This window comes from Carassius carassius, chromosome 1 (assembly GCF_963082965.1).
Source record: "Carassius carassius chromosome 1, fCarCar2.1, whole genome shotgun sequence".
Lineage (NCBI taxonomy): Eukaryota > Metazoa > Chordata > Actinopteri > Cypriniformes > Cyprinidae > Carassius > Carassius carassius.
The window spans coordinates 32,846,453-32,872,119 of record NC_081755.1 but is presented as its reverse complement, the minus strand read 5'-3'; the positions used below and the strand labels follow the sequence as shown (position 1 = coordinate 32,872,119).

The 25,667-nt window shown below is 38.5% G+C and overlaps 4 protein-coding genes across 5 annotated transcripts; 2 read left to right on the top strand and 2 right to left on the bottom strand.

Moving 5' to 3' along the window:
• Positions 1 to 819: 819 nt before the first annotated feature.
• LOC132146176 (transmembrane protein 265-like) lies at positions 820 to 2,912 on the top strand. The gene is made up of 3 exons (XM_059556994.1): positions 820 to 1,149; positions 1,741 to 1,937; positions 2,398 to 2,912. Exons 2-3 carry the CDS (start codon positions 1,743 to 1,745, stop codon positions 2,578 to 2,580), a joined length of 378 nt encoding a protein of 125 aa, XP_059412977.1. The 5' UTR covers positions 820 to 1,149; positions 1,741 to 1,742; the 3' UTR covers positions 2,581 to 2,912.
• A 108-nt stretch (positions 2,913 to 3,020) lies between these two features.
• On the bottom strand, positions 3,021 to 15,038 carry prr14 (proline rich 14). Of its 2 annotated transcripts, none has more exons than XM_059556993.1 (7): positions 14,920 to 15,038; positions 8,623 to 8,666; positions 5,999 to 8,533; positions 5,690 to 5,837; positions 5,490 to 5,599; positions 5,323 to 5,391; positions 3,021 to 4,365 (listed from the first exon to the last, which is right to left on the bottom strand). In XM_059556993.1, the coding sequence occupies exons 2-7, from the start codon at positions 8,640 to 8,642 to the stop codon at positions 4,053 to 4,055; spliced, it is 3,195 nt and encodes a 1,064-aa protein (XP_059412976.1). In that variant the 5' UTR covers positions 8,643 to 8,666; positions 14,920 to 15,038; the 3' UTR covers positions 3,021 to 4,052. The 2 variants fall into 2 exon arrangements, with proteins under 2 accessions (XP_059412976.1, XP_059412975.1); XM_059556992.1 differs by lacking the exon at positions 14,920 to 15,038 and adding an exon at positions 13,176 to 13,336.
• Positions 15,039 to 15,405: 367 nt separating this feature from the next.
• LOC132146117 (CD2 antigen cytoplasmic tail-binding protein 2-like) lies at positions 15,406 to 22,516 on the bottom strand. The gene is made up of 8 exons (XM_059556990.1): positions 22,493 to 22,516; positions 20,644 to 20,723; positions 19,738 to 19,810; positions 19,476 to 19,608; positions 19,099 to 19,256; positions 16,376 to 16,952; positions 16,102 to 16,187; positions 15,406 to 15,695 (listed from the first exon to the last, which is right to left on the bottom strand). The coding sequence occupies exons 1-8, from the start codon at positions 22,499 to 22,501 to the stop codon at positions 15,585 to 15,587; spliced, it is 1,227 nt and encodes a 408-aa protein (XP_059412973.1). The 5' UTR covers positions 22,502 to 22,516; the 3' UTR covers positions 15,406 to 15,584.
• A 31-nt stretch (positions 22,517 to 22,547) lies between these two features.
• Positions 22,548 to 25,058, top strand: LOC132146133 (sesquipedalian-1-like). Its single transcript, XM_059556991.1, has 4 exons — positions 22,548 to 22,807; positions 23,130 to 23,249; positions 23,975 to 24,278; positions 24,372 to 25,058. Exons 2-4 carry the CDS (start codon positions 23,169 to 23,171, stop codon positions 24,833 to 24,835), a joined length of 849 nt encoding a protein of 282 aa, XP_059412974.1. The 5' UTR covers positions 22,548 to 22,807; positions 23,130 to 23,168; the 3' UTR covers positions 24,836 to 25,058.
• Positions 25,059 to 25,667: the final 609 nt, after the last annotated feature.

The following is a 25,667-nucleotide window of genomic DNA, read 5'->3' as shown; positions in this document are numbered from 1 at the left end:
TCACTCTGCTTGTACTGTGGAAGCTTCTGTCACTAAAACAAACACACCTGGCAAAGAAAAGAAAAGTTATTTCTGATTCTGATTGTAAATGAGATTACAATCTAATTGCAATTATTATTTTTATTTAAATTATTTTCAAAGTGAGTAAAATTGAGTCGATTTATTATTTATTTATTTTCTCATCACGTAAATCACAAACAACTGGGTCACCAGATATTTCTGGGGACTGTGGGGTCAGTAAGAATGAGAAAACATACAAGTGAGCAAATTTCTCCATATTTGGACACAAGATAAGTGATTTACCTTCATGCCTGGACTTGAAAATGGCATCTGAAAAATGCAGACAAAAATCTACCCCTCAGGTCCTGTATACTGTTCCCCTAGACCCCCCCACTCCATATAAAATAATCCACATGCTTGATGGTTTTTTACAAAAGGAAGAAAACCAGGAACAGTACTGAATCTGTCAAGGCTGTAAATTATGTAGCTATCCCACATTTCTGTCCAATTAAGAGATCAAACACATGCAGTCTCTGTTTACAAACACCAGCTCTGCAGGCCAGGAGCCTCAGCTTACATCTCAGGAACCTGATCCTTGTGAGTCTGTGATCGCATAAAAACAGAAAGAGAAAGAAACAGTGAGGGAAAATGATTAATAGCAGCATGAAGCCAAAACTCATGATTCACAGGGACACCGATGTATGGTAAACAGACCAGAAAGTGTAAGAGCTAAAGAATGTGAGAGGAAGTATGTCGAGCTGAGTGGGAGTGAATAAGACAGTGGGAGGGAGCAGTGTAGGTGTGGTGTATCTTTCGTCACTGCTGATTCAAAACAATTCTTTCACTCTCTGCCTTCTCTTAGGTCAAAACTGGAGCTAAAGTAGCAGTACTTCATAGTTCACGTACGTAGTTGAAAACAAGAGGAAGTTTGTATGGGAAGTGGTCTCGAATCAAGTTGTGACAGTGACATGTGACATATTTGACACAGGACACTTGATCTTCTGTCACTACATAAACTGAAAGAGTTATTAGCAGAGTATTGATCACCAGCCACTTTCTCCTCAAGCAAACACACCAAAGCTTTGGATCTCTGGTCAACCTGAGGAATCTGGGACCCTTCTTCCCTCAAGATCAAGTCTGGGCCAGTCTGTAAGTACTGAGAGCTTTACTTTCAATAACTGCGTTTCAACTGGCATGTTTTTCATTGCTGCTACCGTCAGAAAGATTATCTTTTTGGAGGCTGACTTTACACAGCTGAGATTTCGATTTATCATGACAGTCTAGCCAAAACCAGCATCTGAAACTTGTCAACATTCTTTTGTAATACTGTTGCCAGTTACCATCATACCATGACTGTCTCTGCCAATACCTGTTTTTCAAGCTCCAGCACAATAAGAGATCATAGAAAAGCACTTCACTTTAAATGCTTAAGAAAAATCCTTTTAAACTGTTCTAATATACACATATTTCCCCTATTACTTTTGGTGTCACTCTTTTTATATTATTATTGTTATGTTTTTTATTATTATTATTACTCCTATTAAAACTGATAGGAGAAAATCACTGTCAGGAACCAGTTAAACCAGCTTGCTATAAATCACTGCATGGTGTTTAAAACTGGATTCAGACAGAACTTGAAACTACACTGTAACCATTGCAGTACAAGATCATCAAAATATAGTAATGTGCCACTACTTCCATGCTGACTCCATTATATTTACACTTTGTTATTTTGAACAGAGATGTGCGAAGTCGACCTAAAAGAAGTGAAAGTGGAGGAGAATGCTTTCCTTGCACAGCCAGCGCCGGGGGCTGACTCGCACAGCATCACCTGTCAGGACATCTCGAAGCACACAGACCATCGGAAACTGGCCATTTGCAGCATCATATGTGGCATCTCCTGCTTCGGAATAATGTCCCTCATGTACTCAGTCAAGGTAACTAACGATTATTAGAACAGTTTTATTGAAATATCAGTGCTGTTTGATTGTATTACTGCACTACTATTGTAAGAACTATCATTTAGCTCTATTTAAACTTATTTTTTTACTTAATTGGTTTAGTAACCCACCCATGAAGTCTGAGTAAAGGTTTCAAGAGTGTAGACAAACACAAGATGTGAAATGAAAATAAACTTCCTCAAGTAGGCGTATTTTCATGAGTGATGATCTTATTTAATTATTAACCGTTTGAGTTTGTTCTCATATACTGTATGTTCAAAGACACTCAGCTGAGATCTGTTGCCAGATACTGTTGACACACAATGAAACAAGAGTACAATGAAACTTAACGGCAGTCAGTGATGAACGACACGTATGCATGCACCAATATTATCTAAGAATCTAAAAAAAAAAAAAAGGAAATCTAACACCCTTCCTCATTTTTTTCCTTTTTCAGGCTCGAGAGACAAGAAAAAGACTTAAAAATGAAGACAGTCCGGAAACACGAGAGATGTTTAAGAAATACTCAGAAAAGGCGTGTAAATGGGGAATCGGCTCCATTGTAGCCTGGGTGGTTTTAATTCTCATCTTTCCATTGCTTCTGGGATTTCTGTCCTATGTTGTAACCTTCATAGATTGACAGTGAAGAAGCTTTTCTACAGTTCAGTGAGCAACTAAAGCAAATTAATTGTAGGAGTGCAGAAACAGACTCTTTTAGCGCCCGCATTGGACACTGCATCCAGACCATCCAAGAAGTAACTTATTGACAATAGGTTGGACATTAATGGTCATATTTTAAATTGTTTTAAAATTTGCTTGTCCTCAGTTTGGATCAAAGGTCAACAACCTGCTACCTATAACATAAGAGGATTCATCAGTTTGCACAAAGGACAAAACATAATTTGGATGCCTTTTGGTAGTAGCAAAACATACTGGATTATAGTAGTAACATACTGTACTTAAATCACTGCAATTAAACCAAAGCAATTAAAAAATACAGTAACTTTCAGGAATTTGTTACATGAATGAGATGGAGCCATGCATAAAAAAAAAAACATCAGCACCGTCCAAACAAAAAGCAACTTTTACACTTCAGCAAGCTGATTTTATTTATAATCTTAAATTGGAAATAAAACATTGAGACGCTCACAGAGAGCAAATGTCAAATGTCGAGATCCGGATGTGGTTACATTATTAACATTCTGGTCTTGTAAATAAGTTGTATTGTTTAATATTGTGTGCTTTTGATGTTTTGTACACTGCATGTATTTCAGACTTTGTAATAAAATGTGTAACAGTCAAAAAGCACCTGCTTATTGTGAACTTCTTACAAACAACTCGACAAAACACCGAAATACAAAACACAGTTCAATTGTATTCTATTAGAAATACAGAGCGCAGACTTCTATACAAGTTTACACACAAACCATTCAACGTGTTCAAACACCACAAGCAGTATTATAAATCACTACATCAAAGATGAACAGAAGCCTAAATGAAGTGAATGGACTATAGTTAGAGTCCCTGAGTAAAAGCACAGAATGCACTGAAACCTTTAAATCCTTTATGCGTCGAGATGAGAAGCATCAAGCATAATCAAAAAATTAACAATGCAAACTTTTGTCTCACTGGTAACTCGCTGTATTCAATGCTGACACTACAAAGTCCTTTGTGGCGTCTCCTTTATAATGAAACCCACAGGCCTTCCTGAGAGTGTATTAATAAGGCATTCAATTCAACCAAAGCTTAAAGTTTTAAAAGAGGAAAGCTTTATGACTCTTCATTTGAAACACTCTCTGATACGGAGATGTGGCGAGCAGGAATTCTAGATATCTTAAACAGATGCCGCAGATTCATGTAAACAAGTGCTTTCTTTGAATGGTTATAAAAGGACTAAACAAAATGGAGCCGTTTCTTGTTAAATCTACAAAATAAACACCATTACCTTGCAAAATATATAAAGAATGTGATGTATTCTTTACAGTACATCAGTAATAAAACATTTTACAGCTCTGCAAGTCTATTTATTGTCATCTTGTTGAATTTACAGTCAATTTTAACATAATACATACAAATCCCATTGTTTGGTACAAAACAACCAAGACCTCTGCCTCAGCCTGCAACCTGCTGAAGTGCCATCCAGGTGTCTAACTCCTCAAGTTTGGAGCAAAGGAGGGACTCCAGCTGCTGCAAGTTGAGGCTATCCTCCATTCTGGAAGAGGCCTCGACACCTCGTCTGGTTCTACAGATCCCAGCGCTCCTCTGGGCTCCGCCCCCAGATATTACACCGACCAAAGGTTTCTTGGGCTTCCTGGCAACACCCAGTTCAGGGAATTCGACAAAGCGCTTCACCTTTTTTGGGCCAACGACAGCCTGAGAGCCGTCACGCCGGTTAAGAGGCACCTCAAATATGGTTTCCAAACGCCTGAAAGAGTTTGCAAAACTTGCTTCATTGATCAGAGTTTAAAAGAGAAAGAATAAAACAGCCCACTAAAATCTCAAAACCTAACCACATGCTCCAAGTCTTAAAGGGATAAGTTTGGCTAAATATGAACACTTCATCAGTTACTCACTTTCATGTTTTTCCAAACCCAAAAGTCTTAAAACAGAAAAACTGAAGATCCAAAAAGTTCACAAAGATGTCATAATATGAATCCATATGAATTGATTCAATAAAAGACTTGTAAAGAGATATGAATGCTTTATAAGTTCAACAAATTTAGGCTTTTATTCACATGAACACATATGGTTTTGTTTTACTATGTCTTATTGAACTGGTTGGATGTTTTGGTTAATATGAACTTTCAGTGGAGTGACCGAAACCTTAAACCTTAAAAAAAGTAAAAAAAATAAATAAAATAATATGTATATATATCTTAGTTTGCTTTTTCCAAGATTAACCAAAGTCCCATGGGTTTAGAACAACATGAGTGTGAGTAAATCATAATAGAATTTTAATATTCGAGTGAACTATCACTTTAATATACTACATATTAATGTCAATTACATTTAAGACTGGAGCTGGTGATATGTGGTGTGAAATAAAACTATGGAATAATTTGTATAGTTAAACAGAAGAAAACAACTAATGCACTAGCCCACATTTTTACTTTGGCAGCATAAGAACAGATTGATAACTTTAGAGCTGCACTAAAAAGTCACTGGGAAGTTCTGTCTGCCCCCAATGTCTGCGAGTACTAGAAATCCTGAAGATCAGTTTAAATGGTGACAAATAAAGATATGATCATAAAATCAATAAAAGCAACCACTCTGAATGGAGTGCCAGTTTGATTACCAAATATATAGGTAAGCAATAATTAAGTTGATAAATGGGTGAGTAACTCCATTAATCAGAAAACAAATCATTTGGAAAATCTCTCACCCATCAGGAGGTTTGCTGAAGTTTTTGTTTGTGTAGATTTCCTCCAAACTGAAATCCTTCTTCTTTACTCTGTAAAACACAAAACAAGAAATGTATCTTTGCTGTGATGAAGTACAGACACACAGATAGTTATGACTAAGCCTATAACCTTCTCTATGCATACACACCTGATGACTTTAGGAAGGCCCATAGGGGTGAGATTATTCTGAGGCTTTGGAATCTTTTTACGGATACGAATTGAGGACACCTTTCCGCGCTGACCATCTTTAATCTCTGTCTGTTTACACAGAGAGCGAGGATGCAATCAGGATTAAGGAAAATGACACATTTTTTTGACCACAAGCCAAAGTTAAGAGAAAACTCCCACCTTGATTTCAGAGTCTGATAGTGCTTTCTCCTCTGAGAAGGCTGCAGAGAGTTTACGGTCAAAGTTGGATCTCTCTTCCTCTATCGACTCCTCACACTCCATCTGATGCAGCCGACTGTCTCCTTCCAAAGAGCTTTGTGAAAACGCACTTGAGGAAAGAAAAAGTAGGATTTCAAAAACTGACTTGCATCTCTATTAACATTTTCTTATGGGAAAACGTATGAGTTCACCAACATGATAGATTATACGATAACAGGTAATAAAAAGCAGGCAAACTCAGGTAGGAAGGCTTGGAATTTGTTAAATTACCTGCAGAGTGATGACACAGAGGTGGAAGGTGTCTCAGGGCTGGGAGTGACAGAGGAAGGGCCGGTTAAAGCATGACAGGACGTGAGGGTGGAGGAAAAAAGGGGACTGAAGGAGGACGGTGATGATGATGATGATGATGAAGAAGAAGAGGCGACAAAACTAAAGGCATCTGAAACACTGCCAGAGCTGGTGTCGCTAGCATGACTACGCCCTTGGCTTGAGCCTTTAGACAAGAATGCTAAAGGACTGGACAAAAAACACGAGGCAAGGGCTGTGAGGGAGGTGGAGGGAGAATAAGGAGAGAAGGGGCACAAAGGGCCACCCCGACTAGAAGGGTACACCTCCTTACGGAGACACAAAGGGGCAATTTCGCGCTCAATCTCCACACTGCAGACGGTGTGCCGGCGAGTGCGCTTGGACGGAGAGTGAAGGTGGATGGGAAGTGGAGGGGGTGAGCTCTTTCTGCTGGGTGAGGTAGTGCTGATGTCATGCGTGTGGGACCGGGGGAAATGACAGTCACTGAATACAAGGGACGGGATTTCAGGGCAGGAGTAGCTGCGCAGGAGGCGGCTGGGACCGCTACCTGACAACGATACTACTGGAACAGCTTCCGTCATCTTTTCTTGGCTCTCCGCTTCACTGTTACCTCCAATAGTACCTCTCCTTTTTGCAACCGAACAATCTTTTCTTTTGGATCGTATTAAATTCTTTGTGGGTCTGCTTAGTTTTCTTTCTGAATGCACTGGAGCTGTCGAACCAGGTGATGGAAGTGCTTTTATTTCTTCTCTTGCTTTCAGTCCAGAAATACAGGAATCCTGCTCCTCAGCCGAAATAACTGATTGTTCGCCGCGCAGTAGTGTTCTTTTTGAAGGCTTACTTGGTCCCGCTGGATCAACCACTGAAGTCACACAAAGTTCCTCAAACTTGTGCTTGAGTGGACGAATGTTTCTCCTCTGCAAAGAATCGCCTACATTTTTAAAATGCCGTCTTGTTTTTCGTGTTTCGATGGTCTTCTCAAACTCTTCTGATGAACCATTCATGGTCTTGTCAATCAGGACATTCTGTGTACCATCTTGAGAGGATGTAGGATCAGTGGCATCAACTTCATTGCTAGAGGTCAGTGAAGTCCTACATTTTACATTTTTTCTCAACTGACCTCTAATTGTCTTTTCCCGTCCCATTTTATTTGTCATCTTGTCATCTTTTGGCACGTTTGAGTCTTGGAGTGGTTGCATTATAGAAACCTCTTTCCTCTTTTTCCTAACCTGAACAAATGTTTCTTCCACCCGTTTAATTTCCAATGCAATGTCATTGTTTTTTACTTTTTTATTCCTCGTAGGTCTTCCCTCTTTAGCATTCTGCAAATCACATTTCCCCCTTGCCTGCAAGTCTCTCTTTGTCTGAGGAGCTTCTCTGCATCTCTTTGGCCTCACTTCTCTGACAGAAATGGTCTTTGAAGGGTCTGATACTGCCCACTCCATACTGTTTTCAGACGCCGATTCCTTCATCTCCAGATCCAGAGGCTTTGATCTGGTCACAAAAGTGGCCAGTTCAGTGGAAGTGGGTTCTGCTGACCCTGACATATATTTCTTTCTAGGGCTTTTCCTGGTGGCCATACGTGAAAAAGATTCTTTCCTGCCAACTGTGCTTGTGCCTTTATCTTTCAAATCAAAATCAGAGAAAGTGCTAAAAGAGGAGACTCCAGGATCAGGTTTGTTTACGCTACTGTCAGACACGGGTTTCAACAGGTTTGATTCCTCTTCTGAAAAGTTGGACTTTTGTTTATGTCCACAGGCTGTGTCAGTGCTACGGGTCTGTCTCTCCCCTGACAGACGATGCAGAACAACCTGCCCATCCGTCTCAAAACCGGTCTGGTTGGACACACTCATGGGACTGGCAGATTTCAAAAGTTTGTCTGTGGATGGATTTGATTTAGTTCTGAGGAAAGGGCTCTGTGCTTTACAAGGACTGACATCTTGTGTCCCATCCTGAAGGACGGCTTGTGACTGGCTTGAAGGATGGTCTATCTGATTTTCTTCATTTGATGATGACTCGTTGTGCATTTGAATATGATCCAATACTGGCTTGTGGTTGTTACTTGTCGTAATTGTACAAAAATCCAGTCTCTGTGCAACTCTGTGGCGTTTTACAGCAGTGTTGCATTGCACCTTTTCTGAAGAAGGCCTTTTTGGAAACAATCCATTTCTATATTTGTCAGTCTCGGCTTCCTCAGACCACGTTGAATTTTCAACATTTGACTCTATCAGCTTTTCATGCTGATTAGGAAGTGCGTTCAAGGACAGAGAGTCACTGGGCTTAAAAAGCCGGACAGGGCTCATGACAATCTCAGTAAAGCTAGCCATCTTGGATTTGAATGACTGTAGAAGCGGCCCAAACTCCCATCTTTTTATTGCTGAAGGGCTCTCTGGGGAATCCCTCTCCACTGGCTTTTGGCCGTGGCTTCGCTCCTTTGCAGGACTGCCATCTCCTAGCTGTGAGCTCACACAGGGTGATACCAGCTTGTGGTTTTCTTCTCTAAAATCAAAAAACAAAAGACATTTCAAGCTTGTTTGCTGACTAAAATTACAGATCATAATTTGTTTGTGTGATGCATCATCACTCACTCTGAAATTTGCTCCTCCATCCCAGCTTCAACTCCAGAGCTTTTCTGAAAAAAAAAAAAGTGGATGAACAAATATTTTGCTAGTATTTTAAAAAATATTCTACTTCTTGCCAAAAAATGCCACCCTGCAATTTATACAGCATAAAGAATGTCATAGAATTCACCTAACTGGAGGGAAATTATTTAAAATGGGTTTCACTTTGAAACTTGCTCACATTGTACACAAAACACCCCAGACACTTATTTTCATGTCATTTGGCACTGCACCTCATTTAAAACATTTTGGGAAAACGTTACTGACTCACTGACCAACCTTATGGAATGTCACATGCCATTATCTCCCTGCCTCTGTATATTAGATGACATATCCACAATCAATTTAAACAATACAAATAGTCAAATACTCCTAGTGGCTCTAACTATAACCAAGAAAAGTATCCTCATGAACTGGAAATCAAGGAATACCATTCATATTACATCTGGGAAAAACTTACTCAAATAGTACATTTCCATGGAAAACTGGTCAACTCCCATTCATAATAATACATTAGAACTACACCCCTGTCGGTTAGGTCTCAAAAACTTCCAACAATCACAAATCAGCTAACAACAAGATTGGGATGGGGGGGGGGGGTTAGGAGGAGGTAGCAACACTGACTAATATCAAACCTAATGAAATGCTTATTAAAGATTAAATGTATTTTTTCTCTCTCTTTCTCTCTTCTCCCCACCTTTTTTTTATATTACCAGCTTTGCCCTGGATTTCTTGCCTCCGGCTGGTTCAGAAATACATGTCTTTGTTTTTTTTAATGCTTCACATATTAGATGATATACATAAATTTATTCAAAAAAGGGAAAAAGGGGGAAGAAATTAAACATACATATTAGGGGTTGCAAACTACTGATTTCTGCTAGTCGATTTCTTTTTTTTAAAATACTTGTTACTCAACGTTCATGCTACTGTAAATTAAAAGATAATTTAAATAGTTCTTATCAATAAACATTTAATTCATAGCCTAATGCAACAATTATATAAATTGCCAAAACTTTATAATTATGACATTACATATTTACATTTTCATGTAACAGCCAGTATTTGTATCTTTACCAATCACAAAATTATTTGTATCTGCATTCGTAGAAAACCAGGACGGAACATCATCCAGTTACTTGATAAGACCGTTATGACTTTTTTTTCATAGTCATCACTGAACAAGTGTGCATTGTTAAACTAAAATAATTGATCATTTCTAAAAAATATTTATCATGCAAGCAGAAAGATGTCCTGACAAACGTTTCGTGATTATTTGAACACTACTGAATTAATTCAAAGCGCAGATTGCGCACATGCACTTTTTTTTTAACTTCACATTTTTTTTATGCAGAACTCATTAAAATAGTATTTTTGTGAATTTCACTAAACAAATGTGCGTGTGCCACACAAACCAGCAAAAGATAAAGCTCCAAACATGTAGGCCAAGTAGAAACTGTATCTGTATCTAAGCTGATCATTAGCCTACTCTTGAGAGAGAGCTGGTTTGGTTTTTGAGAGACTTGAGACTCGTAACGCGGCTGTTTGATTGGTGAGCGCGCTGTGCTTATTTCATTTATTCCTATCCTAAGGTTTAAATCATTGCCTTTTAAAAATATACAAAATAATATAACGTGTATGATGTATTATTATAGGTAATATTACTCTTGCCAAGCTCTGATTTTTGAAAGATGCACAGAGAGGCAACAGCAATGCTGTTTGATTTGCGCTCTTTTCGTTCATAAAGTTTACAATCATTCACTTCACACTCTAATTGCGTGACTTAAGGTCTGTGTATAATATTGCACTGATCCATTTGCTCATCTGTTATCTAGAAAACACCAGAATGTGCCAGCCTCAGCCGAATATTCAGGAAGAATTATTCCTTGTCGGTTATTCGTTTTTGAAGCCATTATCCATGCCATTCCGAATAAGGTATTCGGTTTCGGGCACAAACCTAATTAATACAGGACATATTTTACATTTTACATGCAACATAGATAGACAAGTCATAGAAAGCCAAAGTCATAGAAGCTAACAGCTACACGCAATATTGTAATCCTAAAAATCACGTACTTGCAAACTCTGTGCATACATTATGGTTAAAGCATGCTCGAGTAGTCGATTGTTAACGACAGCGCCGACTAGTGGTTGAAGTAGTCGATCACTCAACTAGTCTTTGCAAGCCTTAGGCTGGGCTGGTTCAACACTGCATGACACTTTTTTAATCCATCAAACACTAATTGACATACATATATGTCTATCACGAATTTAACAATAAATACACGAAAAGTAAAAAAAAAAAAAAAAAAAAAAACACCAACAACAACAAATAGGGCAAGCGTGGCGTGTGTGGGACTTTGAGCCCTGTTCTCTTCAGCACCTCTCCTTGATGGCCCGTCGTAGTGTGACATGGGCGGGGGTCTAAAGCCTGGCTCACCCTGTGATTTTTTTTAGGATTGTACTTGTCAGACTGTACGAACATGATGGCAACGACTCTTATGAATTCTGTGAGCGGAGGATGAAGGCACCTGAGTTTAAGCAGTTAGAAGAAATGTCTAGCATTAATTCTGATTGTTTGCCAAATCTTCTGACAGCCAGAAGTTCCTCTGAGCTAAAATTTGATCACAACAGCCATTAAATTAGCCATCAGTGATGGTGATCATGTTAAACTAACGATCAAAGACTACAGATTTTAGCCTAGGATTGCAAGGAATCTTAGGATTTTCAAAACGTGTCTCAGACGACCAAATCAAATCCTTACAATATCTTTCCATTTATAGCTTTATTATTATTAATATTGTTGTTATTATTACTACTACTACCATTATTATTATTAATTTTTCCTCTTTTTGCTCCTCCAAATTCCCCCTTGTTCCTGATGAATGAGTTTGTTAATATTGCTATCATTACTAATTAATATTATTATTATTGCTATGTCATCTTCCTCATCCTCTAACTTTCCCCTCATTTCTGATGAATTGAGTTCATTATTATTATTGCTATTACTATACTTGTTACCTTACTCATCCTCCAATTTTTGTTATTAATGCTATTATCATCATTATTATTGTCATCATTATTATTACTATTACTGTCTTTTTTATTTTTCTACATGTTCCTTTGTTTATATTTATATTTCCAGCCCCCAGACACAGTTAACCTTACACGTTTCATGTTGGCTCTCATGTGTGTTTGCTGACCTTGGTTATTTTGTATTTTGATACGTCACTTGGCAAATAGTATATCTGGAAAAAAATAATTAGTAAAAAAAAATTATTTTACAAATATTATAGACACAAGACCTTGAAGAGACATTACAATTAGATAAAAACCCAGAAAATCAGAAAAGATTAAGGTAAAAAGGTGTAGCCGAAAGGATAAACAAAATAACTCTGACTCTATAATATAAAACTGCTAAAATCTTGTAGTTAATGATGACGATTCACAACCAATGCAAAGCTTCACTGGTGTGTAGTTATTGCTGAGCAATTTAGGATAATGGCTACGATAATTATTCACCAGGAATTGAAATATATATATAATAAGTCCTAAATCCTATACGGAGTTCTGTGATCAGTAAGAGTTCACGGCTGATCAAAATATTTAAAGGGCTTATACATTAACGCTAAAAATCTATTTCACCTTGGAGAAAAACAATAGGATTTTTTTTACCTGGACTGTTACACTCAATTTGAACAAAGACAAAAGTCATCTGATATTTAATTAACTGTGAAGATAGATTTCTCCCCCATTTTGCATACCAGAGTTAACTTTTTGCTTTTGTGTAATTCAAAATACATTTATTTTATATTAATAAACAACAAATGACTTACAGGTAAACTAGGTAAGATTGGGGAAAATAAATTTTCCTCCTGTCACCATGCAGAGATTTAGAGAACAAGTGTAACTGGAGTCATGTGATCACAGAACCAGTGTGTCGACTAGTGACAGAACTAAATGATTAGAAAACCCAAACAACACCCTTTTTGCTTTTAAAACTTACTGTCTACACTTTTCTCCCCTTTTTCATTCGTTTCCCTCTGAATGGCTCACAAAGGTGTGCCACTGTTAGTTCCTCTGTGTCTGTCTTCCCTCCCTGACACCTTCATATGACTCTTATAACAGTAACACCCCACGATCACGACGAGCGTTTTTACTCAAAAATATGATGTATGGCTATAACAGAAATCAACAGACGGATCAATATGAAGATTATTCTAATCCTGGAAACTGTGAGCTTCAGAGGCCCATCATTGGGCATTTCCCACTGGATAGCACCAGTGAACATGAGTCAACCAATGATTTTTGGGTGATTTCCCCAATATGACCGTTACAACACAAATAAGATTGATGCATGTCCAATGTCAACACCTTCATCCAAAAGAAGGCAGCAGAATAAGAGTTGAGAAAATGTTGCCTGCTCCGACAGTTGTGACTTGGGTCTTGATAAAGAAGTAATCAGATAATTGTGTTTACAGTGACCAAGGAGAAAAGTGAAAAGTGCTGAGGGATGACATTACCATGCTGTTTTTGTCTTTCATGATGATGAGCTCAAGTGTTGAGACTGTGGTGACTGAGCTTCATCGTTGAGTCTCTTTTCTAGTCGTGAGATGCAGTCCACTTTCTGTTTGTTGCCCTTATTTCTAAAACACCACACCACAACTGTGGAACAAGCAGGTCATTGGTTATCCACTTCACTAGAATTTACTACGGATAAACAAAAGGATAGGAAAAGGTTAAGCAAAATTATAGCTTGCAATTTAAATATGAAAATTAGTTCATAAATAACCTATGCAGTAATTGCCACATAAACTGGATTCCCCTTTTAGGAACAGGCAATAATATCCCATGCAATAATAAGCTACACCCAGAGGGCTGAAACTAAAGTGCATAGTAAAGGCAAGACAAGGTATGCATAAGAAAACAGTTTAGTGTCAAATTATATGAGGGTACTAATCAACATATTATCTTTTTTTTTTTTTACTTAAGTTAAAAAGCTATAATAAATGTCCGTTTGACAACACGTTTAGCATCTGGCTCTTCAATATTTCCTAGTCTACCAAAAGCACAAATCTTGATAAAATAATTACGAGGATAGTGATTATATAAAGGGACTCAAAAAAAATTCAACTGCGTCATTATTTTCATTCTCATATCGCTCCAAACCCGCGTGACTGTCTTTCTTCAGAGGGACATAAAAGAAAGTATTTTGAAGAATAATGTGGCAACCTAACCACCACGTATCCCAACAAGACATTTCTCAAAAGATCTCGGTTTCTGAAATAATATCAGACAGGTTTGGAATGACATGAAGGTGCAGAAATAACGACTGATTCTGAAAATAAATAAATATTTCTAAATAACGTCTTGATCAGTTTCCGTTTGGTACCTGTTTGAGAAGTAGGTAACTGTTAGTACTGAAACTGTATTGTCATAATACTGTCATGTGCTTTTGTGTGTGTACAGCTATATATCTCTTTTATCAAATCTTGTCGTTCACGACCACTGGATTATGTATTAACAGATGTAACGCTGTGAGTACAGTAACGTTACTCAATCGCGTAAAAATAATGATAATAATAAAGAAATCGAAACCCTTGATTAGTTCTCCCACACGGACGCGGTGTACGTTACAGGGAGGTTATAATATTGTCCGTGTTTGTTTAAACGCGGTTCTGTTGTCAGTGAACGTATTAATATTGGAGAAAAGGATGATTAACTTGTGAACTGTCACAGATCGTACCGTTGACCTCACTAACAGTCAGCACTGCGCTGAAAACCGGCAGAATATGTTTTCTAATATTTTGGTTGGAGATCAAGTTTAGTGTGGAATTAGATGTTTTAACATAAGTATTACACGTTTTCTCGTCGTTTTAATGTGTAACAGACTCGACATTCAGCACTACTGTACCGAGAAGAGATCAAACAACGGCAGTCTCAGATCTCAGACATGCGCTTGAACGGAAAAACAAAACATAACAGCAGTCAAACAGATGCCCGGCTAATCTCTCAAAACACAAAAGATGAAACCAGACTGATTCTTCAGGAGTTAGTCATTAATTGTGTCGCCCAGCAGCCGCTCTATGAGACATGTAACGATACGTGTCCAGACACTGCTGTGGTTTTGTGTACGTCGTCGACGTAAACTGCGGCTAGCTGGGCTATCTACGCACAAACACGTCAAACAAATAGCATTTAAAGGGTATTTTACTATCTTAAACTTCAGACACAGGTGTAAAATATAGAACTAAAATACACACTAACCTAAAATCGTCTGAGGGGAAACGTGCGGTGAGGCTGTGAGAGCATCTCGTTTAGGCGTTGTTTGTGTGACATTTCCACGCCGGACTGCGCCCGAGGTTCACCATTGCACTGACTGTTCAGACCTATGATCTCATTCGGCGCGAGCGTGTTCCCGGTAAGACGAAGAGCCAATCAGAAGCTCGACAAGTATGAGAATGGCCCGCCCCTCGAGTAAAGTCTACGATCTCAGCCAATTAGAACTGTTCAACGCCAGCGCACTGACCAATTGTGTTTCAGGAGGGAGAAACGCAACCAATAGCGAGGCCGCGAACAGCCGTCTTTGTCCCCGTGTGAACTACAAAGCTTTCATTGGTTTATGTACAGTCCCCGCGGTTTGAATCTTGAATCTTCAATCTTGAGTGTAGCAAAATAGCGGCACTCTTTAAATTGTGTATCCAGTAAACGTGCACGAGTCAGAAAAGTTGTAACATTAACCAGAACACCAGGTTGGATCCAGCCATAAAGTCTTTATTTTAAAACACATCATGTATCAAACACAGATGCACATACTAATTTATGCGGGTACTTAAGTCAAAACACAATTATTGAAGAGTAAACAATTATTCAGAGAAAGCCCTTTCAGAGAGAGGCAGAAGAAATCAAATTAAATCAGTAAAATCAGCAGATCATGTATAAAGTTCAAAGTCTATTCTCTTTGAGTTGTAGAACGGGGCACCTTCTTGCTCAATCCTCCTACAATATACTCCATCCTTGAAGTAGCCCTCGTCCACCCAGTCCTGGGACAAAAGATAAAGCCACATTTACATTTAACCAAAATAAATAAATATAAAAACAGTATTTATCCTTAATAAAAAATACTTAAACATCAAATAAAGAGCAAACATTTACGCAGTTGTGATGCATGTAATTATTTGCTACTTGAAACAACAAACATAAATGCAATAATGTTTTTAAACTGGTTCCCAAACCACTCTTTCCCATCTACTATTAATGGCCGCTGGTTAAGTCAATGCCTCTAGACCACTCCAAAAAAATAAATAAATGGATACATAAAATAGAATGAATAATGAAATAATGAATCTATCAGTGTTTACATCTTTAAAACCATTTTAATATAAGAAATAAGGTGTCAATTACTTCTGAAAATGTAAGTTTGATATTAAAGCACCGATAATGTCTTACCTGCATCTGTTGGCTGCTGAAGGGCCCATAGAGCTCAGAGTTTTCCTCATTGTCCCATTTGTACTCCCACATGACCTCATCACTGACTAGAGAGAAACACAAAGCATTATTACTAAGGGGTCAGCCGTGAATCAAATCATCATGAAAGATGACTGGCAATACAATTTTCAGGACTCGTTACAAAAGGTTGCTCCACTACTACTTATAAAAGTTCATTTTTAAATTGTATCCGATCATACCACCTTTAAAAACCCATCCTTGTATAATCACGTACCTCTGCTGTTGTCTTTATCCTCAACCTTTTCTGCAGCTTGCTTCTCATCAAACTCTTCACCGAACATGTCTAGCTCATCTTTTTCCTCTTCATCATCCTCTAGTATCTTGGCTGCCTTTCCTCGAGTCATCCCCTTCAGCTTGTAGGCCAGCTTTTCATAAGTCTGCTGATAAATTTCGAATTCTCCGATCCCCACCAGTCTATCTGCCAATGCTGTCAGTTTGTCCAGTTTATCAGCGTCTCTGTTCAAAGTCTCTTTTTTCTCCTCCTCCCCTTCTCTCAGTCTCCCTTTCTTCTTGCGTCCTCCAAGACCGCCAAGTCTTCTCAGAGCAGCAGCTACTGTTTCTCCCGGCAACATCAGCTCAATGACGGCTTCTGCGAGCTGATGATGGCTGTACGTGGCCAGAGGGTCTTCTGCAGGTCCTTTCTCCTCTTCTTCCTCATCATCTTCCTCACCGTCTTTCTGTTGCTCCTCACGTTTTATCTCCTCTTCTGCTTCATCTTCATCACCAATTCTTCTCTTCCGCTTAGCTGCGAGGCCTTTCTTCTTTTTCATTGGCTGCTCTTTTATCTTCACCTGTGTGAAGAGATACAGTGTGATCAATGATTTGTGACCCTGGACAAAAAAAGCAATCATAAATAGCCAACAATACATTGTAAGGGTCTAAACTATACATTTTTCTTTAATGCCAAAAATCATTAGGATGTTCAGTAAAGATCATGTTTCATAAAGATATTTGGTAAATATTCTACCATAAATATATCAAAACTTAATTTGTGATTAATAATATGCAATGCTTAGAATTTGAACAAATGGTTTTTTTTTTCATTCATTCGTTAGAATTTTTTTTTTTTGCATCCTCAGATTCTAGATTTTCAAATAGTTGTATCTATCAGTAAAAATATTGTCCTATCCTAACAAAACATAAATCAATGGAAAGCCTATTAATTCAGCTTTTGGATGATGCATAAATCTCTATTTCAAAAGACTGACCCTTATGAGTGGTTTTGTGGTCGAGTCTCTAAATAAAATAGGGTCTATTTCTTAAATATTTCAAACTTAATGCTTAAACTTAGATTATCAACTATTTCTCAAAATCCATTTACAACCCGAATTCCGGAAAAGTTGGGACGTTTTTTTAAATTTTAATAAAATGAAAACTAAAAGACTTTCAAATCACATGAGCCAATATTTTATTCACAATAGAACATAGATAACATAGCAAATGTTTAAACTGAGAAAGTTTACAATTTTATGCACAAAATGAGCTCATTTCAATTTTGATTTCTGCTACAGGTCTCAAAATAGTTGGGACGGGGCATGTTTACCATGGTGTAGCATCTCCTTTTCTTTTCAAAACAGTTTGAAGACGTCTGGGCATTGAGGCTATGAGTTGCTGGAGTTTTGCTGTTGGAATTTGGTCCCATTCTTGCCTTATATAGATTTCCAGCTGCTGAAGAGTTCGTGGTCATCTTTGACGTATTTTTCGTTTAATGATGCGCCAAATGTTCTCTATAGGTGAAAGATCTGGACTGCAGGCAGGCCAGGTTAGCACCCGGACTCTTCTACGACGAAGCCATGCTGTTGTTATAGCTGCAGTATGTGGTTTTGCATTGTCCTGCTGAAATAAACAAGGCCTTCCCTGAAATAGACGTTGTTTGGAGGGAAGCATATGTTGCTCTAAAACCTTTATATACCTTTCAGCATTCACAGAGCCTTCCAAAACATGCAAGCTGCCCATACCGTATGCACTTATGCACCCCCATACCATCAGAGATGCTGGCTTTTGAACTGAACGCTGATAACATGCTGGAAGGTCTCCCTCCTCTTTAGCCCGGAGGACACGGCGTCCGTGATTTCCAACAAGAATGTCAAATTTGGACTCGTCTGACCATAAAACACTATTCCACTTTGAAATAGTCCATTTTAAATGAGCCTTGGCCCACAGGACACGACAGCGCTTCTGGACCATGTTCACATATGGCTTCCTTTTTGCATGATAGAGCTTTAGTTGGCATCTGCTGATGGCACGGCGGATTGTGTTTACCGACAGTGGTTTCTGAAAGTATTCCTGGGCCCATTTAGTAATGTCATTGACACAATCATGCCGATGAGTGATGCAGTGTCGTCTGAGAGCCCGAAGACCACGGGCATCCAATAAAGGTCTCCGGCCTTGTCCCTTACGCACAGAGATTTCTCCAGTTTCTCTGAATCTTTTGATGATATTATGCACTGTAGATGATGAGATTTGCAAAGCCTTTGCAATTTGACGTTGAGGAACATTGTTTTTAAAGTTTTCCACAATTTTTTTACGCAGTCTTTCACAGATTGGAGAGCCTCTGCCCATCTTTACTTCTGAGAGACTCTGCTTCTCTAAGACAAAGCTTTTATAGCTAATCATGTTACAGACCTGATATCAATTAACTTAATTAATCACTAGATGTTTTCCCAGCTGAATCTTTTCAAAACTGCTTGCTTTTTTAGCCATTTGTTGCCCCCGTGCCAACTTTTTTGAGACCTGTAGCAGGCATTAAATTTTAAATGAGCTAATTAAGTGGATAAAAGTGTAAAATTTCTCAGTTTAAACATTTGCTACGTTATCTATGTTCTACTGTGAATAAAATATTGGCTCATGTGATTTGAAATTCCTTTAGTTTTCACTTTATTAAAATTTAAAAAACGTCCCAACTTTTCCGGAATTCGGGTTGTAAAAAAAATTTACCCAGTCGATATTGTCCAGCCAGTTGTCTCTAATATCTTCCTCTTTGTTGACAAAATAGTTTCCCTCTGAATCAAAGTGTCCCTCCTGCATTTCCTCTGTGAGATTGAAAGGGGTGATGCGGACACCCTCATCATAGTCAATGGTTGCCATTTCCTGCCCTGTAAACACAAAGCAAGTCTTAGTTGAGTAATAATTTAAAATAATGTAAATCAAAAATAAAACACAAGCAATCTAGTGTTTCAAATTACTTTGTCATTTCTCGGCCTTTTAAATAGCAGGCACTACAAAGGTATATAGAAAGAGCCAAAAAAAACATTCTTCAGTGTGTATATTTCATTATCTGCATGAAGCCAATTATGAAATTATTATCCACAGACCTTCCACATCGTCACTGGCAAGGATGTCATATTTGCTGCTATTTTCTCTATTCTCTCCTTCATCTTCCTCATCACTGTCCATAGAGTGTTTCTCTTTAAATCTGGATCCTGGGCCACTCACGCCATCAACAATCTGTAAAAAGACGTTGGTTAGAGCAGAACAGAGCATGAGATTTCACAGAACAGCACAGTCCTATTACAAACAGAATAACAATATGCATGTTGATGCAACAGAACACTTTAAGAGTTATATGGAACTGACCTTCTTCTTCGGAACATCTTCCAAAGTAATCTCCCCATCTCCATCCTCAAATGTCACTTTCCTTTTCGACATGCTGAAAGAGGCATAAGACGGTTGACTACAGTTTTGTTGTGCGTGTATAGTGTACTCATCTAGTATACACTGTGAAAGTTGGTTACACTTTACTTTGATAGTCCACTTTAAACATTCTACTAACTATAAGTAACTTTGCAACTGTCAACTAATTCTCATTAATTTGCAACTACATGTCTACTAAATCTCAGAGTAGACTGTTAGGCTAGGTTTAGTATAATAAGTTGAGATGTACTTGCAAAGTTTCTTATAGTCAGTATGTTGTGGATCAAAATAAGGTGCTAGAAGATATCATGCAGACAGTCTACTAATACTCTAATGACTGCTAGTTGACATATTGCTGAAATCTTGCTTACTGTTAGTAGAATGTCTAAAGTGGTTTATCGAAAGGGTTTTACCTGAAAGTTTTATACTCTTAACATAACTCCTGATAATGCATGAAACCTGTGGAGTGGTTTAAGGTTTAAACCTAATTTGCGAGACTGTATAAAACCAAACTAATAGCAGTTAACTACACTGCATAAATAATTGGGCCTATAGTTTATGCACATCTACAAAACTGTGATAATATATAATAACCTAATAAAAACAAAAAAATGATCAAGTATCACATTTAATTGTTCAGTATTTACACCACTGCTGCGCAATGCGCGAGCTAATGCTGCGATCGTGCGTACGGAGCGCGTAATTGACGTAAAAAAAAATACAAGACCGTAACTTATATAAAATAAACTTGAGCTCGACCTACACAGACTGTTCAGCTGTAGTTAAAATAATAATTATATTAAAATAAAAAAATACCGATAATGAACCCACGGTAAAATGTTTGGTTACCTGGATGTTATTCTCCCCGCTGCGCCATTCAAGCACACTAAAACCGGAACTACGTCATTCGAGAAATTCTCTCTCGCCACCTGCAGGTGAACCGGATTAATGACGATTAAAGCACTTCTGTGACCTCACGTCCATCACTCGGTCTGCTCGGACATTTTACAAAAACCTTTTGATTTCCGTTTCAAATGATTGTTTTGTTATTTTCAGATGAGTATCTGATGTTAAAGTTAACACTGGGTTTTATGCTTTCTGGGAACATCTCACTCTTTGGATAGAGAAAACCCTCTTTATTGTAAATATTAGAGATGGGCAGATGAAGCCTTGTGACGCTTTTGAGTCTTTATCCTGATTGTACCAAAAGAGATTCAAAGCCTCAAAGAGAGACAGTACCAGTGACATCTAGTGGTCAGCTGCTATTATAGCAGCCACTTTTTAAATTATTCACACATCTTGTTGATTCCAGTTTCAACACAAAAGCATTGCTCAGCAATAGCAGCAGTGTCTTCATTCTGAGAATCATTGTCCACACATGATCGTGTTACTATCTATGTTACTATGAAGCAGGGAGGGAACTAAGCATTTCGCTTCTCCTTATAATGAATGAAGCTGCGCCAAAGACCTCACTTCAGGTGTTTCATTGTGACTTATGAAGCCTCAAACGTCATTGGTGACGTGATCACGGAGATTAGATACAAGCCTGGACAGTCTTTTGAACCAGTCTGCTTCAATAGAGTCAAACAGGCCTCAGAGCCTCAATGTCAAACGTCCCATCTATATATGCGTCTCTATGAAAACTAAATACAGAAAGGTACATTTGAGAAGCAGAACAACTGTGCAAAAGCCACCAGTTGCAAACACAGTGTTTTGATAAAATGTATCTAATATTTGATGACAGCCAGAATAAGAAAAATGAATCGATAATACAGTCATGGCCAAACGTTTTGGCAAGTGATACATTTCTTTTTTATCATTAAATAGAGAGCATCTGCATGCACAGTTAGGCCAAGAGGTTTGGACAGCGGCCTGGTGTCAAAAAGGGCAGCAAAGAAACCACTTCTCTCTAAGAAAAACATCAAGGACAGACTGATATTCAGCAGGAAGTAGAAGCATTGGACAGAAGACTGGTGCAGAGTGATTTCCTCTGAAGCTTCCTTCCAGCTTTTTGGGACATCTGAAAAATCGATTGTTCAGAGAAGAACAGGTGAATGAGTCCTGTGTTGTGCCAACAGTGAAGCATCCTGAGACCATTCATGTGTGGGGTTGTCTCATAATTCTGCCCAAAAACACTGCCATGAATAAAGAATGGTATCAAAACGTCCTGCAAGAGCGACTTCTTCCAACGATCCATGAGCAATTTGGTGATCCGTGCATTTTCCAGCATGACAGAGCACCATGTCACAAAGCAAGAGTGATAAAGTAGTCGCTCAAAGATCATAACATTGAAATGTTGGATCCGTGGCCAGGCAGCTCCCCAGATCTTCATCCCATAGAGAACCTGTGGTCAGTCCTCAAAGGTGAGTGGACAAGAAGAAGCCCACAAACTGTGATCAACTCTGAGAACTAATAAGACAACAGTGGATCTCCGTCAGTCAGGATTTGGCTCAGAAGCTAATATCCAGCATGCCAGAGTGAATTACAGAGGTTATGAAGAACATGGGTCAACTCTGGAAATATTGACTCATATTGCCAATAAAAGCCTTTAAAACTGATGATATGTGTATAATTGTTTTTCAGTATACCATAGAAACGTGGGGAAATAATTTACAAAAACTGAAGCAGCAAACTTTGCAAAACACAAAATTTGTCACTGTATGCAGAGTATCTGTTTTATTTATTCATAAGCGTTTACTTCCATCATTTTGTAGATAAATTCATTAATTTCCTGTTTGTTGGGGCTGTGAAAGCGCATATGTCGCTGCTGTTTCATCATGAAGTCTAAAGAGAATAGGGCATGGGCTTTTGTTACCAGGAAGTGGGTCGCGTTATTTATATTTCAACACTTGCGAGACCGGCGTTCGGGCGCGCGCTGGTAATACGAAACTTATAATATCATTCTGCTCTTTATACGATTCCCCGGGATTGAGGAGCTTGGCATTAAGGGATGTTTTTGCCACGAATGCTGTATGGATATCCACGATAAATCAACGGAAAGACATTGACAAAAGTAAGTTGCTGCACCTGACACACAGTGAGTCGGTCTGTCAATGATGCGGTGACGCGGTCACAAATTCTGTGCCACCGTTTCCTTATTTATCATTTTAAACAGCGCATATAGCTGCTTCAAGGACACATACTATTTACGTGGCAACATATACTGTCTGTCACACTGACAGACACCGCATAAACCGGATAGGCAAGTTATTCACGTATGGTTTCATACTTGCTTAGAATTAGATGTACGAGTTTTTTTTCTTCTTTAAAAACAAAGAACAATACCAATGGCAGATTATATGTATCCATTAGTTGTAATTTCTGTTCATGTAAAGCTCGCGCCAGGACACGGCTGCACGCCAGGTGGCGTTGTAATGAAGATCCATGAGAAGATTCTAACCCATTACCTGTCCTGCACTTCACCTGTCGATAAAGAGGGCTATCTTTACAAAAAGGTAAGGACCTGAATGTGCCAGTTTAACAAAATATTGTCAAACTAGGCCAGTTCTCCTCTGACCAGTTGAAGACAGGTGTGAAACTGCCTCGGCTGTCAGATTGGTTTATCATGCCAGCCAGGTTCAGGAAAGTGAAGTCGGCTACATTATATCTGAGACATCCTATCTTATCTTCTTCATGCCGCATTGGAGACTTTACCTTCAGGATCACTGTATTGAGCTCTTTATGCAAAAAATAAATAGATTTCTATTTTCATTTTTGGTTTCAATATGCTATTTACCTGCTCAAATCAAATAGGAAAATGTACAATTATAGGTTACTACAATTTCAAATGTATGGTAAAAGTAATGCTAATAGTGGCAAGCAGGACTATATGACTTTGTAATTAAATAGTTATTTTAAATTAAATCTAATAATAATCTGTTTCAATAACCAATATTTCAGAACAACCTAAAAATAAACCACCCTCTTTATCCGTAAATTGTAGCATGGGAGAAACAGGACTGTTACACTTATTTAATACACATACCTAAACTTATTAAAAGCATGCCATTGGCTAATGTAATTTCCTAATTAGTGACACTAATTCAGGGTCAGAATATATCAGTATCAAGTATATATATAAAAAAAATTGCATCTCCAGCTTTTCTCAGTGCTGTAGAATTTTCTCTCTTTAAATGGATCATAATTGCACTGACCCTATTACCACATTTCTTTTCCACAGAGAGAGAGGAACACCACGTACCTGCGCCGCTGGTTTGTGCTGAAGGGGAATCTGCTGTTTTATCAGGAGCGTCCAGGCGATCGTAACCTGTTGGGTGTGATTGTTCTGGAGGGCTGCCTGGTGCAGGCGTGTGAGACAGATGGTCAGTTCTGTTTCTCTTTGGTGTTCACTGGACCAGGCCTCCGCACGTATAGACTAGCCGCTGATGACCATCTCAGCAAGGAGAGCTGGATCGGTGCACTGTTCTGCGCCAGTCACATCTACCTTTCCATGATCGTCAGAGACCTGGAGAGACGCTACGAAGGTGCGTTTATCTGTATGTGTTTTTTTCTGTGTCTACTGGCTTGAAGACAATTAACATGTGTGATTGCATTTTTCATGCCCTTACCAAAAGCAGAAGCTAAAAGAGACAAAGGCCTTTGTGATTCCATCGAGACCTCTGAAGTGACGTCTTCACCCAATAAGATAATGGCTTCCTGGAACTCAGGACAACCCTATTTCTTACATGGGACTTCCATAGTGCCCAGAGATGGGCGGAGCTACAGCACCAGTTCTGTACCACCTCCGTCTATGCCGAACAGACCCATCAGCTATAGTCTTCATGGCCCTCCTATTCAATTCAAGAATAACAATAAGCGATCTCCAAAGCTCTGGCCCAAGAGAAATGCGCATGTCACACCCTTAAATGGTCCGGCACCATCTTCCGGGGAGTGGCCCATTGTGAACTTTGATCCTTTGGAAGACTTTAGTAAACTGCACGAGTACTATGGAGAGGAGGTTAAGCAACTCAGAGCTGATTGGCTGAAGAAGAAGCGCGAGGAAGTGGGACATGTCGAGGAGGACCTCATTGATCTTGGCTAGAGCAGCATCTAATATATATGAATGCTTATATCACATATATGCATTTGTTCATGTTGTCGTCTAAATACCAAACCTTGTTCAAAAACAATAGCTTGATGAATGTATTAAGATGCAGTGCTAGTCGAATCCTGCGGTCTTTTTAATTTTATGAAGGCATGCAGATTAGCACTGACTGACACAGATCTTGTGGCGTTTTTTTTATAAAACATTTCTCATTTCCTCTGTGGTCTCTCAGCCTAGTTCCTTCTTGCTTGTCATAAAACAGACCCAAACCACCAGAAGTTTTACCCCCACTGTTAAAATAACTATGTGCAGACATTTACAACGGCAAATTTTCATATTGGTTCCAAAGTACTTCAGATACTGTCAGACGAGGTTTTATTAGAGTTTACAGGTTAGTTGTAGAGCAGTAAATGCATGAAAATAACTAATATTTCATTTATTGTCATATCTTTTCAAATATGTACTGAGAGAGCCTAATCAATAATGTGATCTTGTGAAGAGGGTGACACAAGTAACTCTTTAGTTCTACCTTACAGAACTTGTTTCACACAGTTCAGGAGGTTTCGCAGACAAACTGAAATACACGCCCTTTATATTCTTCCTCTTTCACAACATCTCAGTTCTTTGGGGATGTAGATGCACCTTTTTTCTTTTAGTTTCTAGTGTACTTAACTCATTTGGAACATTAAAAACATTAGAAGCAGCAGTTCTTTATATGTGATCCTGGACCAAAAAAAACAGTATTAAGTCACTAGGGTATATTTGTAACAATAGCCAAAAAAAAAAAACATTGTATGGGTCAAAAATTATAGATTTTTCTTTTATGCCA

What these genes read in the sequence shown, in the direction of transcription:
- LOC132146176 (XM_059556994.1), top strand. Translation starts at nt 1,743, where the DNA reads ATGTGCGAAGTCGACCTAAAAGAAGTGAAAGTGGAGGAGAATGCTTTC. An exon ending in CCCTCATGTACTCAGTCAAG is followed by an intron (nt 1,938 to 2,397) that starts GTAACTAACGAT and finishes TTCCTTTTTCAG; the next exon opens with GCTCGAGAGACAAGAAAAAG.
- prr14 (XM_059556992.1), bottom strand. Translation starts at nt 13,196, where the DNA reads ATGAAAGACAAAAACAGCATG. An exon ending in TCTGTGTCATCACTCTGCAG is followed by an intron (nt 5,838 to 5,998) that starts GTAATTTAACAA and finishes TCTTTCCTCAAG; the next exon opens with TGCGTTTTCACAAAGCTCTT. An exon ending in TTCAGCAAACCTCCTGATGG is followed by an intron (nt 4,366 to 5,322) that starts GTGAGAGATTTT and finishes AAACTCTTTCAG; the next exon opens with GCGTTTGGAAACCATATTTG.
- LOC132146117 (XM_059556990.1), bottom strand. An exon ending in GGCTGGACAATATCGACTGG is followed by an intron (nt 16,953 to 19,098) that starts GTAAATTTTTTT and finishes CTCTTCACACAG; the next exon opens with GTGAAGATAAAAGAGCAGCC. An exon ending in TCAGCAGCCAACAGATGCAG is followed by an intron (nt 15,696 to 16,101) that starts GTAAGACATTAT and finishes CTTTTGTCCCAG; the next exon opens with GACTGGGTGGACGAGGGCTA.
- LOC132146133 (XM_059556991.1), top strand. Translation starts at nt 23,169, where the DNA reads ATGAAGATCCATGAGAAGATTCTAACCCATTACCTGTCCTGCACTTCA. An exon ending in AGGGCTATCTTTACAAAAAG is followed by an intron (nt 23,250 to 23,974) that starts GTAAGGACCTGA and finishes TCTTTTCCACAG; the next exon opens with AGAGAGAGGAACACCACGTA. An exon ending in CCTGGAGAGACGCTACGAAG is followed by an intron (nt 24,279 to 24,371) that starts GTGCGTTTATCT and finishes TACCAAAAGCAG; the next exon opens with AAGCTAAAAGAGACAAAGGC.